The sequence below is a fragment of the Lynx rufus genome, unplaced genomic scaffold (genome assembly GCF_022079265.1).
Source record: "Lynx rufus isolate CCGP_SWC_20201006 ecotype Redwood Valley unplaced genomic scaffold, mLynRuf1.p SCAF_1, whole genome shotgun sequence".
NCBI lineage: Eukaryota > Metazoa > Chordata > Mammalia > Carnivora > Felidae > Lynx > Lynx rufus.
Window position 1 is genome coordinate 17,949,915 of NW_025814823.1, and position 17,229 is coordinate 17,967,143.

The 17,229-nt window shown below is 38.0% G+C and overlaps 1 protein-coding gene across 2 annotated transcripts in view; it reads left to right on the forward strand.

The window, feature by feature from the left end:
• The first annotated feature begins 3,082 nt into the window (after positions 1 to 3,082).
• COG6 (component of oligomeric golgi complex 6) overlaps positions 3,083 to 17,229 on the forward strand; it is an 80,888-nt gene continuing 66,741 nt past the window's right edge. Inside the window, exons 1-4 of one of the 2 annotated variants that reach the window (XM_047079071.1) lie at positions 3,083 to 3,259; positions 6,107 to 6,250; positions 11,596 to 11,667; positions 16,490 to 16,548. In XM_047079071.1, the coding sequence (XP_046935027.1) occupies positions 3,107 to 3,259; positions 6,107 to 6,250; positions 11,596 to 11,667; positions 16,490 to 16,548 (428 nt within the window). In that variant the 5' untranslated portion in view covers positions 3,083 to 3,106. The remainder of the gene's footprint in view (positions 3,260 to 6,106; positions 6,251 to 11,595; positions 11,668 to 16,489; positions 16,549 to 17,229) is intronic. The other variant, XM_047079066.1, reaches the window with a different exon arrangement.

The window sequence follows — 17,229 nt, forward strand, 5'->3', positions numbered from 1 at the left end:
CTGCTTGGGATTCTCTCTCTCCCTCTCGCTCTGCTCCTCCCCTGCTTGTGCTCTGTCTCTCCATCTCAAAGACACATTAAAAACAATTTTTTTTAAAGAAAAATAATGCTGGTGTCAATATGAAGGCAGTAAGAATGGGGTCAAGTCACTGCCAGCATAAAATGCATTTGAACGTTTAGTTACAAAATTTTAACTACGTTCCAAGTAAGAAGTGTACACAACTCAAAACCAAAACAAGGAAGCAGTAATAGAATTTGGCAACTAACTACCAACTTAGCTAGAAGTAGCTATGCAATCGAAGGTTAGCCATATAGCCTTGGAAAGATTGTTGGTCTTGGATTACTCATCAGAGTACTAATTACATGATAACATGGTAGTGATCCTTATGCTGCAGGGTAGTTATCAAGATAAGGATAGTATATTAAAAATATCTAGCACTGAGTCAGATTATCAGTACATTTGAACGCTAAGCGATAGGAGCTATTGCTATTAATACAGTGAAAAATACAGAGGGCTGAAAATTCTATGACTCACCAGATATGGCTTTAATAAATGTTACATCATATTTTAATGAAGCCATGCCAGTATAATATGATTCCCACTTATTTCAGAAGCCAAGTGATTTCAACCGTCACTTGCAAGGTAAGAATCTCTACATTTTACTCTACAGCACATTTCCCCTGTAGTTATGTAAGAATGCTTTACTTTTTTTGTTTTAAGTTTATTTATTTATTTTTGAGAGGGAGAGAGAGAGGGAGGAGGGTGAGAGAGAGAGAGAGAGAGAGAGATAGAGCCAGCGGGGGAGGGACAGAGAAATAGGGAGACAGAGAATCCCAAGCAGGGCTAGGACAAGGGGCTTGGACCCACCAACTGTGAGATCATGATGTGACCTAAAATCAAGAGTCTGATGCTTAACCGACTGAGCCACCAAGGCACTCAAAGAATGCTTTGCCCTTTTATATGCATGTTTTTATTCTCCCATTAAACTGAAATATTTAAGCCAGAGCCTGTGTTTTAATTCTTTTAGCGCTCTAGTATACTAAAGAGCTCAGTATACAAAATTACCTTTCACATTTTCACGAAAAGAAAACCTTTATGTTCAATTACGTACATACATATATATAAATACATGTCTGACAAGGCTCACCAGAACATTTATTTTAACATTTGAAAAATATTGATGTTAAGCATTTAACTTACAATTTATAGTTAGCCTTATGGGACATCTGATAATTAAAAAATATACAAATGGCTTTAAGTATGTTTAAATTGTGCAATAATTTCTGTTTTTATTCAACCACATAATATTCTAATTTTCAAATGATTTTGCTTCCTTTTTTTACAACTGCAAATTCAGAGAAGTACAAGTGAGCAAAGAAAAATAGACCATAATTACCCTACCTTAATAATCTCTGTTAATAATTCAGTGGCACATGGGTTAAGATAGGAATTTTCAGTCCATTTAGAAACGTACAAAATGAAAAGTAAAAGCCTCCCTTCCACAGGAAAGCCACCCTGAAAAAAAAGAAAAAGCTAAAGTTTAAGTGTATCTGTCTCTTTCTTACACACAAGGATCACACTATATGCACTATAACACATGTTGCTTTTCCATATATTGTATTTTGGAATTCTTTCTACATTAGCATTTAAATTTCCTTTGTGGTAGATAACAGTTGCATAGTATTGTTTGTTGTTGTTGTTGTTTTAAGTTTCTTTATTTTGAGAGAGAGAGAGCAGGGGCAGAGAGAGAAAGAATCCCAAGCAGTCTCCACACTGTCAGTGTGGAGCTCGTCATGGGCTCAAACTCACAAACTGTGAGATCATGCCTTAGGTGAAATCAGAAGTCAATCGATTAACTGACCTAGCCACCCAGGCACCCGAATTGCATAGTATTGTACTGAGTGAACGAACCATAATTTATTTGTTCAGTACTTTATCAGTGGACACTTTGGTTGTTTCTAGTTTCTCTTTCTCTTGCTCCCTCCCTCCTCTTTATTTTTCCCTCAATAACACTTGCAAGTTTTCTTCATCTAAGTCCTATGTATTTCTTATTGGGGTCATAGGGACCTTACAGTCGTTTCTTTTTGCCAGTTGAGCCATTTCTTCACTTGCCGGAACTGGGGTGAGTGTCTTGGTCAGGTATACATATATGTCTAAGTCTATGTCTATACATACACACACAACAACGCAAATTAAGGACAAAAGCTAAATGGTTAGTGTTTCAGAAAAATACTAAACAAGAAGTTCAGAGATTTTGTTCTGATCCAGTTTTTTTTTTTAAGTGAGAAAAGAAATGTAAAAAACAACACTTGTTATCTAGACCCTCTGGGGAATTTATTTTTCATCTTATTACTCCCTCATCTGTTACTCTGCAGCTGCACTGGCTTTGGCCAATTCATGGACCCCCCAAGTTTCTTCTTGTCTTTGGACCTTTGCATTTATACACTCTGGGGGGGGGGAAACGATTTCACCCCATGTTTCAGACTCTCCTTCAAATCTCACTTTAAATGTGAACTCCTTACCAGACCTTCCTGGGTGAAGTAGGACCCTCCCTTCACTATTCTCTTTCAACTCTGCACTTCAATACCTTCAGAGCACTCATCACAATCTTAACATTTAACTCCTCTGTCTCAGACATCCCCTAATGCCTACTCGAGTACCTAGCATGTAATACACCTTTAATAAATACTTTACAAAAAAAAAATCAGGTAAAATGAATTTAATTACTGTAGAATTTATACGCCAGGCACGGGTGTCAAGTGTATGTTACTCAAACTTAGCTTAGATTTTCATTGATTCGGGATTCCGAAATCCTTTTAACCGTAATCCCCAAACTTTAAACACGATTCGATTTCCAGACCGTATGCGAAACCTCCCCTCAGTCTCCCCTTACCTAAGGGGACCCTAAGGATCTGCCCACCTACCCCTCGCTCTAACCCCGCCTCTCCAGCAGCGTGGCTCAGCTGAGCAGGGCTGGCGGAGCCTTCCGGGACCCGGGGCGCATGCGCGCTGTCCACGCACACGCGCAGTACTCGCGCGGCCGGCGCGGGTCCCTGCCGAAAGCCTAGGGGGTCCCCTCGGAGCTGGGGGCGGGGTCTGCGACACTATGGCCGAGAGCGGTGGGGAAGTGGTAGCAGTACCCGCGTCCGCGGCTGCCAACGGCCTCAGCAATGGGGCAGGCGGGGGCCCGGCGCAGACCAACAACCCGCTGTCGCGGAAGCTGCATAAGATCCTGGAGACGCGGCTGGACAACGACAAGGTAACCGGGGCTGTCAGGGCCCGGGGTCCACAGTCGTCCGCGGAGTTGACCCTGACCGGGGGAGGCGTTTGTCGACACCCACTACCTCGTGCCTCCATCCCTCCGGATCGGGCGTGGGGCGGGTAGGAAGAGGGAGGCCGAGGGCCCCTGGAAAAGCGAAAAGGTGTCTTGGGTGTCACCCCTTATTTGAAAAACCTGTCCTGGAAGACTCTGGATCAGGGTAGCCAACCATGGAATCTCCGTACCCCGGAGGTGTTCCGGGGTCTGAGCAGGGAGAGAGCAGAGCCCCGGGCAGACTTAGAAGCCCGTATCGGAGTAACTTACAAGACAAGACAACGCAAAGGGGGTAGGAGGGACTGGGGAACTCGGATAGGCATAATTGAGCGTTTCCACTTGACGAGTGAGAACGACTGGAGTGATTTGCAGCGCGAGAGAACTACTGCTTGCTCAGAGCTCAAACGAAATAATTTGTATCAGTTTTTGTTGTTAGCTAAGCACTGTCTGTGATATCTGGGCTCATGCTGTTTTTCTTTGCAAGATAAACTGTCCACATCCTCTCCCGAGTAGCACCTGAAACTCCTCCGTTCAGCCCCTGTCCTAGGTGATGATCTCTTCTGTATCTTTGAATCTTTAGATAAATTGGTCATGCCAGTAGACATAAAGAAAAAGTATATGTAGCAGTGAGAGAGACCTTTATAGATAAATTTGTAGGTAACTGAAAATAAGCTGTCAATAAGAATGTGTGTAAAAAATAACATTATAATATAGTAAGAAAGACGGGCTCTGGGGCCACCGCTTATTGGATACAACCATCAAACCGAAGCACTATGATTTGAATAAGTCCTTTAATTTCTCTAAGCTTGTTTCTCATCATTTCTAAATTGGGACTTCTGCTGGTAACTTTCTCAGGGTTGTTGTGAAGATTCACCAAGAGAGTCTGTCTGGAGTTCTCAGCACAGTTCCTGGCCCTTACTGTTTCTTATTAAATGTTCATGTTATCATACAGTTTATTAAGTGTTTAATGTGTCTGATACTGGCATGTATGATCTCATTTAATACAGCTACTATGATGTAGATAACATTATCTCTCTTTTTACCCAGGAGAAAAATAAGGTATGGAAAAAGTATAACTAGGTTAAATCATATGATCAAATAACTGAGGAAACTGTAATTTGCACCTGTGTGTGTGGTCTTGTCCATTCATGATTTACTAACCACTTCTGAGCCAGGCCTAGGAAATTTCAAGGTTGTAGTCAAAAGAAGTGGCTTCATTCTATGGTTTTCCTTTTCTTTCTTTCTTTCTTTCTTTCTTTCTTTCTTTCTTTCTTTCTTTTGTTCTTTCTTTCTCTTTATATGAAATTTATTGTCAAATTGATTTACATACAACACCCAGTGCTCATCCCAACAGGTGCCCTCCTTAGTGTCTATGGTTTTTCTTCATCTTTTTCTTTTTTGTACAGTAAATCTTTGTAATGGTCTTTTAAATATAGAACTGAATTTAAATAGCTTTACTGTTTTTGTCAATCCAGCCAATATCGCACAATACCATGTTAACAGAAACACAGAAACCTGTTAGGATATATGCTAGTTCAGCTGTAGGAATTTATATCTGGAGTTAGGGTACTATTGGATATCCTGGGCTTGGTCTTCTTTCTCCCTTCTGTCCTCTATGCAGACTGTCTCTGTAAGAGAAGTCTCTTTCTTTCATGGTTTTAAATAGCAAAAAGGGTGGTGATTCTCAAATTTAGGACCCTGTTCTTGACATCTCTGCTGAACTCCAGATTTGTAACAGTCGGTTGTTCATATGACAGCTCCAATTAGATACCTGATCGACATTGTAAAAACTTAACATAGCCAGACCCTTAGTTTTTCTCCAAACTGGTTCTGCTTTCCACTGTTAGTAAAGAACATCAGGTACCCACAGAAACAAAAAGTGTATAAATAGTTTTGATTCCTGTTATTGTTTTCACATCGTGCATTCAGTCCATTAACAAATCCTATAGGCGCTGCCTTGAAAAAAAATTGTTTCGGATCATCTCCCCTTCGTCTGCAATGCTACTGTCTTGTTCTAAGTCACTGTCAAATCTTGTTGGGATTATTTTAGTTTCTTCTTCTTGCCTGCTTCCTTTCTTGCCACCCCCCCCCCGCCCCCCATCTGCTCTCCTCACAAAGTTGGAATAAACTTTTGAACATATAAAGCACGTTATATTACTCCTTTGCCTAAAACCTCTAGTGGACTGGCTTGGTTCCCATGGATGCCTTTCCTGTCACTCAGGCCTCTGTTCCGAAATCATCTCAAAGAGGCCTTCCTCTCTGCTGCCAGTTACTCAGTTCTCTGCCTGGAGGCTACAAGTGGTGCTTACTTCTTACATACTATATCCTTCCAGTGGTAGTTTATCTATTCACTGGCAAATATGCATGCACCATAGTCCTTTCTCTTTTGGAACAGTTGGTATTATAACTGTTTCTATACCTTGTTGTTTCACTTACCATATCTTGAAGTTTATATTAAGTACATAAAGAATTTTCATCTTTCCTAAAATGGATATATCATACTTTCTGTAACCAATCCTCTTTAGATGGGCATTGAGGGTATTTCCAGTCTTGACAATTCCAAACTATCCTGCTGTGAATAATCTCTTATATATGCTACAATACACAAGTAAGTAGATCCTTACTGTGTTCTGGAAGTAAGTTTACTATTCAGTACTGTGAAGGCCATCCAGTATTTTTTTGATTGTTTAATGCAAACATAATTTGAAAATGATTTCATTAAAATTTGGCTTGAGATTAGGAAAACATTTGAAAATCAGTCCCAGTAATTGTCTTCTGTTATCACTTGTGTAGGAGATGTTGGAAGCTCTCAAGGCACTTTCAGCCTTTTTCGTTGAAAACAGTTTACGGACTCGAAGGAATTTACGTGGAGATATTGAACGCAGAAGTTTAGCCATCAATGAAGAGTTTGTCAACATTTTCAAGGAGGTGAAGGAAGTATGTAAATTCTTTTTGTTTTACATTTATTGAGAACTTAACTGTATGCCTTACTCTGTGCTAAATATTTTTATGAATTGGGTTGATACGTTTACTATTCGTGTACCGTGTTCAAATAGAAGATTTAACTACTTACTTTCGAAGCATCTAGGTCCTTCACTTAGTGTGATTTCTGAATCTGTGACCTCCACTAATGCTGCTTCTTAAGAAGTTGTAACATTTGTTCTAGGATATTCTCTTAGAAATTTTTTTAAATGTTTATTTTTGAGAGAGAGAGAGACCGAATGAATGTGAGTAGGAGAGGGGCAAAGAGAGAGGGAGACACAGGATCCGAAGCAGGTTCCAGGCTCTGAGCTGTCAGCACAGAGCCCGATGCAGTGCTCAAACTCACAATCCCTGAATTCATGACCCGATCCAAAGTCGGATGCTTAACTGACTGAGCCACCCAAGTGCCCCGAAATTTTTGCTTTTTTAGCAACAAGAAGAAGAAACATTTCTTTAAATGACTTTCCAGTGAAATTTTTCCTTACTGAATAAACCTCCTTGGATAACCACTTCTCCATTGGAGATTAATTAGGAGTGAGTTATTTTAGTGCATCATAAATTATGAAATTTTCAGATTAATTCAGATCAGTTACTTCAGTGCATAAATAATTTATCGTATTTGAGTGAGCAGTCTACTCACCATGGGGTAAAAATGGATTTTACTTATTATGTTATTATATTTATTATGCAATACTTTGTTAATTTTGTTAGTATCACGTAATTATTCTGTGTGAGGTGTATGTGTTATATATAATATTAATGATTAATTAATAAACAGATTATATTTAACAGTTCAGAAAGATTTCACTGAGGCTAAAATCTGGAAGGTTGAAAGGAATGTTTGGTTAAGTGTTCATAAAAATAGAGTAGGGATGCTTGGGTGGCTCAGTCGGTTGAGCTTTTGACACTCAATTTCAGCTCAGGTCATGATCTCATGGTTTGTGAGTTTGAGCCCCGCATTGGGCTCCATGCTGACAGTGTGGAGCCTGCTTGGGATTCTCTCTCTCACCCTCTTTCTCTGCCCCTCCCCTGTTCACTTGTTGTCTCTCTCAAAGTAAATAAACATTAAGCAAAAACAGAAAGAGTACTCATGAGCACATCCAGATTGTGTTCTCTAAACACCATTTCCCACTGAAAGAGACAATGTTGCACATATCAGAAGGCAGGGAAGCTAAGACTATGGGGAAAGCGGCAGAAGAACTTTGGAGCTAAGTTGATGAGGCTTCCATTGGCCAGAGGTAGGACAGTTAGAGCATCAATAAGAATAACTGAGTGGGCTGAAACCTATCAAACATGTTTAAACCCAAGGATTCATACTGATACTAAAACCCAAAAAGAGCCCTCATTGGTTATATCTGGTGGATATAAGGGAACCAACTTATTTTGAAACCTAGTAAATAAAAGGAAAGGGTCCAACATTTATCCTGTCTTTTGTTCCAACTACATAGAGTTGTGGGGAGGAAGCTGCTCTTTATAACTTTATTCTGTTGGAGAAATGAAGAGGGATTGATAGAATATTTTGCCACTGCACTGCTGTTGAATTTATGGATCTAGTTCAAGGTTTCTCAACTCGGCCCTGTTTACCTTTTGGGTCACACAGTTGGGGTCGCACTGTTTAGGGTGTTGAACAGCATCCCTGGGCTGTAACCACTCACTTCCAGTTGTACCACTTTTTCCTTAGTTGTTCCACCCAAATATTTCTCCAGACACTGCGAAGTGCCACGGTGGGGGACCCAGTTGCCCCAGTTGAGCACCATCGATCTCGCCATCGGTCATCATTGGCAGCTAACCTCACAAAGAGAGAAACATCCATATCTATCACTTCTAGTAAAAGTATACAACACCATGTATGAAAAATTCTTGCCAGAAAAATGAACCAGAATACGATCAAGCTTCTAGACCTAACTGCCCGTTTATAGAAAATACTGAGATCAGAGGAACATGTTAACACCACAAATATGCAGTCAGAAAATGCAGAGTGTTGGAAACTATACAAATGAATTTCTTCAACAAATAAATTGTAAGACAAAGAGAAATAGGGAGGAGTGAGACTCTGTAGATTAAAAAAAAGAAATGAGAAGTAGCAACCAGTAGCAATTTGTGAGTCTTTGTTAGTTCCTGACTTGAAATAATTATTTAAAATTGAGACGGTTGCAGAGACTGGAATGCTGACAGGACATTTGATATTAAGAGATTATTGTTAAATATTTGGATGTGAAAGTGGCATGTTTTAAAAAGTTTATTTATTTTGACAGAAAGAGTGTGAGTGGGAGAAGGGCAGAGAGAGGAAGACTGAGAGAATCCCAAGCAGGCTCTGCACCTGCCAGCACAGAGCCAATGCAGGGTTCAAACTCATGAACCATGAGATCATTACCTGAGCCAAAATCAAGCGCTGGACGTTCATCCGATTAAGCCACCTACACCTCCCAAAATGGCATTTTTTAAAAAAGTCTTCTTAGAGGGGTGCCGGGGTGGCTCAGTTGGTTAAGCATCTGACTGCGGCTCAGGTCATGATCTCAGGGTTCGTGGGTTCACCTCCACATCAGGCTCTGTGCTGACCGCTCAGAGCCTGGAGCCTGCTTTAGATTCTCTATTTCCCTTTCTCTCTCTGCCCCTCCGTGCCTCACACTCTGTCTCTGTCTTCTCTCAAAAATAAATAAACATTAAAAAAATTTTTTTTAAATCTTGGAAGTAGATATTGATATATTTATGAATGAAATGATATGACATTATGCATTCAAAATAATTCTGTTTGTCGGGGAGGGAGAAAGGGATGGAAGAAAGATAGAAAGTGGGTAGAGAGGGGGCGCCTGGGCGGCTCAGTCGGTTAAGCACCTGACTGTTGATTTCAGCTCAGGTCTTGATCTCACGGTCTGTGGGTTCTGTGTCAGGCTCCGTGCTAAGGCTGTGGAGCCTGCTTGGGATTCTCTCTTTCTCTCTCTCTCTCTCACTTCCCCCTCTTGTGCATACTCACACACTCTGTCTCTCTCTCTCTCTCAAAATAAATAAACTTAAAAAAAGAAAAGGAAAAAAGAGAAAGTGTGTAGAGAGATAGATGAAACGAGTGGTTATGGGTTGGTAATTGTTGAAGGTAGGTGGTATGACATTGACATTAATATTATCTCAACTTTGAGATATTTTTGAAAACTTTCCATAATAATAAGTTTTTTAAAAGCTTATCATACACCAATTATATTTCACAGCCTGTAACTTTATTTAACTGGGGGAGAAAAAGTTGACTGTAAGTTCAAATACTTTATAAGTAATGTAAAGGTCATTGAATTACAGTAATCAAAACTCTGCATTTAGGTCACATATTCAGAGATGTGATTTATATTATTTGACAAATCAGATCCATTTGGTACATTATGGTGGCTAAAGTAAATATTAGGCGTAGTTGTTCTTGACCTAGCTGGCTGATAATGGCAGTGATTGTTCGTATGAGATTACACAGTGAGATTTAAGGGAATGGTGAGATGAGTTTACTTAGGTCTCTGCTGTTGCTGATATTAATTGATATTTTGAAATCATGCTTTTTTTTATTTTTTTATTTGATTTTTTTATTACTTATTCACCTCAAAGTAGCTCAGGACTTCATTTAATAATTTGATTTATATCCTATTTATAGTGAAATGTAGGAACATTTAAAAACATTGGGTACTCCTGATAGTTCTATTTCATTCAAAGCACTTTATGGAGAGAAGGGAGAAAAATCTTCTAGAACTTAGATTTATGCTCATATTCTGATAAGTGATTTTCTAACTGGTTCATCCTCACACTTTGTTTACAGCCTCACCTGGCTGCTTTCTTATTACTTGCCCTCTGACTGGCCTGTCCCTTCATAAAAACTGTCATGTTTCTATTTGAAGGTCTGGGCATGGTGCTGAAAGGGATTGTCTGTGGTCTGCCACTGAAACTTCCTTGTATATCTCTTCCTGTTAAGTGACACCCAATTGTGAAAAAGAAGATAGGAGTGCAGTATGAAGCTAAATGTGGTTTTGTGATACCATTTTTTCAAATCATATTTTTCATTGACTCAATAAAGACTAGAGAATGGTTTGGTAAAAAGTATAGAGCCTGGGAGACCTGTTGAAAAAAAAATGATCAGTTCACCCAAGTGGTACCAATAGACCTGAACCAAAGTAGTAGCTCTTAGAGTAGTAAAAAAGAAACAGAGAATACATATATATTAAGGATATAAATGACAGGACTTAGTGGCCAGTTAGATTCACATGTATCTGGAGGGGGCTAGAGATGGAAGTACAGAGGGAAAGAATGTTACTGAGAAAATTACCAGGTTTGTGGCATGATCCAATATGTGATGACGAGAGAGAGGAGGCACTATTTTTAGTTTATTGGGTTTTCATATTTGCTTGTTTTTGTTAATTAAAAGTTACAAACAATCCATTATAGAAAAGTTAGATAAGGTCAGAAATAGAACAATTGTTTATGACCCTATCACCCAGAAATAACCTTGGTCATTATTTTATTGCCTGGTTTTCCTGTGTTTTTCTATATACATATATGTACTTTTCTTAAAAAATGGGGGATATTATATGCATTGTTTCATAGTACTTTTATTTTTTTTACCTTATATAGACATCCCTCCATGCCAGCGAAAATACACACACACACACACACACACACACACACACATAATTATTGTTAATAAATGCACAGATTTCCATTGTGTGTTTGAAAATGTTTCACATTTTCCATTTGTTTTAGGCAATTCTGTTGATCATCTTACATATATTGTTGCACACTTACCTGATTAATTCCTTAGGATAAATCTTAATTTTAAAATTCTGAATGATGAGGTAGTCATATTTTATTTGCTGTTTCCTGTTGTCACATCTTTTAAAAGGCTTATACTAATTTCTTTATATCTGTTCTAACATTAGATGTTATTATTTTAATTATTTCCAATCTTTTTTTTTTTTTAATTTTTTTTTTAATGTTTATTTATTTTTGAGACAGAGAGAGACACAGCATGAACGGGGGAGGGATAGAGAGAGAGGGAGACACAGAGTCGGAAGCAAGCTCCAGACTCTGAGCCTTCAGCCCAGAGCCCGACGCGGGGCTCGAACTCGCGGACCACGAGATCGTGACCTGAGCCGAAGTCGGACGCTTAACCGACTGAGCCACCCAGGCGCCCCTAATTATTTCCAATCTTAAATATGGGATCTTTTGTCATGCTCTGCCAAAAAAAAAAATTCGTGAGATGAAAATAAGGATTCGGCTAAGAGAATTTCTTTAATAATATATGTAGTGATTGTTGTTACTTTTTTTCTTTTCAGGAACTTGAAAGCATTAATGAAGATGTTCAAGCAATGAGCAGTTGTTGTCAAGACATGACAAGTCGCCTACAGGTACTGTATAATGGCTGGATTTTAGCATAGTTCCTGGTTCAAAGTAAGCTATCAGAAATTGTTAGCTAAGTCTGTCAAATATATGGATATCTAATATATCATGCCCAATAGGAAGTTTGAGTGTAAATATTCTGCTTATTTTTTTAACTATAAATGGGTTTCTTTGCATGATAGTTTACTGTTCAGTTAACTCCTGAAGCCTTTATATTTTGATCTAGCCAGCGTAGAGCTAACTGATGAACCTTTCAATCCTATAATATCCCGTAAGTCCAGCAGAAATGAGTTCATTGGTAGAAAGTCTTAGGAGTAAGTCGACACTAAAGCTATGCTCAGCAAAGACCCAGCTTAATTATGATTTATGTTCAGCACCCCCCACCCCCCCCAAACACACACACACACAAAACCTCAGGAAAATATCTCTGGTTCTATGTCTGTTTATTAATGCAGTTTCAGGGGCGTCTGGTTGGCTCAGTTGGTTGGGCATCTGACTTCAGCTCAGGTCATGATCTCACAGTCCGTGAGTTTGAGCCCCGTGTCAGGCTCTGAGCTGTCAGCTCAGAGCCTGGAGCCTGCTTTGGATTCTGTGACTCCCTCTCTCTCTGGCCCTCCCCTGCTCATGCTCTGTCTCTGTCTCAAAAAAAAAAAGAAAAAAAAAAAAAAGTTTGAAACGTCTAGTTTGGTTGCATTACCCTCATTTATGTAATTTTGGAATACTGAATAGACTAGGGTTTCCCCAGGAGAGTCAGTCATGATTGTATTTACCACCTTCACATTTATATTTCAAACTTATACCTTTAAGATTCTCCTAGAACTGTTGAGAGCGACACTGATTCTAGGAAGAATCATTAATCTATGCATATTCCCCAAATTAATCATAAGCTACTTACATGATCTGTCTCTAGAACTAGCCAGTTTCCTGTTTCTCTAAAATTTTAGCTTTCCTAGCCTTATCTAAATTTCAGTACTCTTACTAATATATCAAATATTATTGGCATATCTATTCAATCTTTAGATCTTTATTAATTATATAGCCCTTAAGTAGTCATAAAATCTTTGCTAATTATTGTCATTTCACATTTTTTGCAGTATTACTTCTGTCGCTTAGTATTACTTTTGTTGTTTGACGATTCTGTTTCTGTCACTTTCTCTTTATTTCCTTTTCTCATCTTCTAGCTTCCTTGATTTAATGCCTTTTCTCAAATTACACTCTATAAGGTTTTCTATACTATACTCTCGGATTTGTTTTGTAATACTAATTTTATATTTTGTGTTATACAGGATTACTCAAGTTCCTCTTTTTAGTGGTTGTATCTCATTGCCTAATTCTTATCCTCAATTATATTTTTATTCTTTTTATTATACCTATTTGTAGATGGAAAAGATCAAAGTATTTTTATCCTTCGTGCTGTTTTCAAAACAGATTAGAAGTATTTTATTTTTTATTTTTTATTTATTTTTTATTTTTTTCAACGTTTATTTATTTTTGGGACAGAGAGAGACACAGCATGAACGGGGGAGGGGCAGAGAGAGAGGGAGACACAGAATCAGAAACAGGCTCCAGGCAGAAGTATTTTAAATCACAGAGTATCCTCTTCATTTTGTCCTCGATATTTTCTTTACATCCACCAACCCTATTTTTTCCCCCTATAATGGCATGGGCCCTTCTTCCTTTCTTTCCTTTTTTATGTCAGTTTTACTGAGGAAGAATTTATGTGCAGTAATAAACTGCATTCATCTGATGTGTACAAATCGATGTGTTTGACAATTATATACCTATGAAACAGCTACCATAATCATGGTGCAACATTTTCGTCACTTTTTAAATTGCATGTTTAAAAATATTTTGTACTACTTGTTGTTTACATTCACTTTTGATTCTTGTATTAGCAGGGATTAGATCGGTGACTTTGGAAGTTTTCATCCATTGGCACTGATTTATTTGCGTATGTTTTTGGAATCTTAGTGGTACCCGCTCAGACTGTCAACTCTAGAATAAGGTTTTCAGTTTATCCATAGAGGAAAGTATTACTTTTTCATTTTAGGATGTTATACACAGGACTAATTAAATTAGCTCATATTTTAAAAAGTATTTTGGATTGGGGACATTTTAGAAATTATTATTACAAGATACTGAAAAAATATAACCAGTAATTTTTTATATGCTGTGGCTTTTCCCTTTGTGGATTTGCTTGGATAAATTACATTTAGAGGCATATGTTTATTATTTAATGAGAAATAATCATCCTCAACATTTAAGATAAATTGGAAATTGTTTTACGATAATGATCTTCACTGGTATTATTAAACATTAGTTTGGGATTGTTACCACAATTTATAAATGAAGAGTCAAGAAATATGCATAATTCTTACTGCATCACATTGTAATCAAGTATCTTACGTCAGTGATTAACAGGTGGTGTTTTTTGTAAGATATACCTTCAATTTAATAATGACTGCAGCTGAAAAAAGAAGCTAGGAAGCACTTTTTGATATTGATTTTGTGTGGCATTCCTTTTTCACAAATATTAAAATGTAAATATATTTTAGAATTTTTAAAATATTTTAAATATTCTTAAAAATTGTATTAAGCGGGAGTAAGGTGGCAGTGGATCCTGAAAGTAAAAGGGGATTAGGAAAGATGAGGAAGAATTGGAAGAAATTAGTAGATTTAAAGAGTCATAATTTTAGAATAGTACCATGGAAGTCATTGTGTTCGACTCCATTCCTCAAAAGTTATTGATGTGCTGAATTATCTAGGTTCAAATCTGTTTTCTTAACAAATACCTACTGTTTGCTAGGCATGCGATTTGGTTGCAAGGAGCACGGACTCAGATGGAGGTGGGGCTGGGGCTCTTGTTGATGGGATACCTGTATGAAGCAATAAGGCAGAAACGTTGCTGACAGTCTGAAAGATTGTAGAAGGCTTAGGCCTCTAAGAACCCAGAACTTGCAGGGGGCTGGGGTTTCCTGTGTAGATCTAATGCAGCTCTGGAAACTTAGCAGCAGAAGCTTGCTCTTTATGATCGTGTTCCAGCATGGAAATGACCCGTATCTTCCCATATTTGCTCTGGTATCCTATCTTTAAGAGACTGACCTTCCATAATATGTGTTTGTCTGCTTTATACAGTTGACCTTTGAACAATGAGGAGGTTAGGGGAGTTGACCCCCGTGCACACAGAAATCCATGCCTAATTTTTGACTCCCCAAAACTTAACCATTAATAGCCTACTGTTGACCAGAAGCTGTTAACATACACAGTCAAAACACATTTTGTATGTTATATATATATATATATATATATATATATATATATATATATATATTATATACTGTATTCTTACAATAATCTAGAGAAGAAAATGTTAAGAAAATCATAAGGAAGAGAAAATAGATTTACAGAACTGTAATGTATTATTTATTTATTTTTTTTTAATTTTTTTTTTCAACGTTTATTTATTTTTGGGACAGAGAGAGACAGAGCATGAACGGGGGAGGGGCAGAGAGAGAGGGAGACACAGAATTGGAAACAGGCTCCAGGCTCTGAGCCATCAGCCCAGAGCCCGATGCGGGGCTCGAACTCCCGGACCGCGAGATCGTGACCTGGCTGAAGTCGGACGCTTAACCGACTGCACCACCCAGGCGCCCCTGTAATGTATTATTTAAAAAAACTTTTTTTACATGTATTTATTTTTTATTATTTAAAAAAAATTTTTTTTTCCTTTACTTATTTTTGAGAGACAGAAAGAGACAGCATAAGCAGGGGAGGGGCAGAGAGAGAGAGGGAGACACAGAATCAGAAGCAGGCTCCAGGCTCCGAGCTGTCAGCACAGAGCCCGACACGGGGCTCGAACCACGAACCGTGAGATCATGACCTGAGCTGGAGTCGGATGCTTAACCGGCTGAGCCACCCAGGCGCCCCTATAGTGTATTATTTTTAAAAATTCCTTGTGTAAGTGGACACACACAGTTCAGACATGTGGTGTTCAAGGTCAACTGTAATTTCCACTTACTAGTGGCTTTATTTATACATAATTCTAGCCCACTCCATGTCCCTCAAGGGCATGGACCCTATGTCTCCAGCTGCATACACCCACTTGTTTCTCCTCTCTTTGCTAAACACCTTTATGTTTAGGTCTTTGAGAATCTGATTAGCTACATTTTCTTTTGTTTCAGTCTACTGTAAAATAATTGCCTAATCTAAGGATAGAATAGCTTTTCATCAAGTTTTCATTCCTGATCCTTTCGACTCTGGCTTGGGGAAGGAAGGATTGCTTGATACAAAATTTGTCGGTAACAGCCCTGTGTCCTTTAGATAGGGCTATCTCTGATCTTCCCCAAAACCCTATATGAGGGGTAGTTCGTGTATTCCACCTCTCAACTGTTTATCTCCATCTTGGGCATTTCTGTTCAGTTCCACACCAGCGTTTCAGTGACTTAACTTACAACTCTATTTAGAGGTCTCATGGTATCTCAAGTCACATGTTCATAATGGAAGTCATGATTTTTATTCCGACCCTGCTTTTCCAGTAGTTCTGTTTCACTAAAAACATCATGAATTGTTAAATGCCTTAGCGTCCTCACACCATTTTCTTTCTTGTAAGCCTTGGCGTTGTGTCTGTTGAGAACTCTGAGCTTCTCTTAGTGAAGGTAGTATATGAGCCTGGCAACATCTAGTTCAGTTATTTGGCCTTTTTAAAACTTTTGAGCTCTGGAGTGTGATCTCACATGCTGCTAAGTTTGAGCTTTAGTAAGTGGTACTATTAGTTTTCTGAAATATAAAAAAATCGAAATGTGCTCATGTTGGATATGTTTATAATTTTAGGCGGCAAAAGAACAGACTCAAGATTTGATAGTAAAAACCACTAAGCTTCAAGCTGAAAGGTAAGTTTTTCTTTGTATAGTTTCTTCTTCATTAATTTGGAGATTAAGTGGAAAGAAAATTATGGGTAACTCCAAATCAAAGTTAAAATAATAAAAAATATGATTCAAAATTCATACAGCATGTAAGGTTCTAAGCTATTATCCAAGAGGAAAATAAACAAAACAGTATTTTAGGAGTATCAAACTTGATTGGGGTTGAAGGATTATTCACTCTTTGGAGATGACAATGTGTTGTTTATTGTTTGCTACGGATTTAAAAAAAAGATTGCTTTTTAAAATGTAGATGATTTTAGATTTTTGGTAGTCTTATTTTTATTTTTTCACATTCATTGTCTCTTATTTTTAGCTATGGTCTGTCCTCTCTAATATAATTAAGAGTTAACTGCATAAGTTCTTCTTGTGGTAGTTTACAAATAGGTTTGCTAATATTTGTTGACTGAATAAATGGGTGAATGAAAGTGAGTAGAATATGGATTCATGTATTTTATTGTGTATTACAGTCTTTTGTAATCAGTTGTTGGTTTGACTGTCTCTCTTCTTACTAAACTGTGAGCTCCTTGAGAACATTGACAGTTGCTTAACTCTCTTTGTATCTCCAGTGCCTAATGCATTGTAGATTCAATAAATAATTTCTGAATAAATGAATTTGGAATACAGCTAATCTGACGCCAAGAAAGGAAC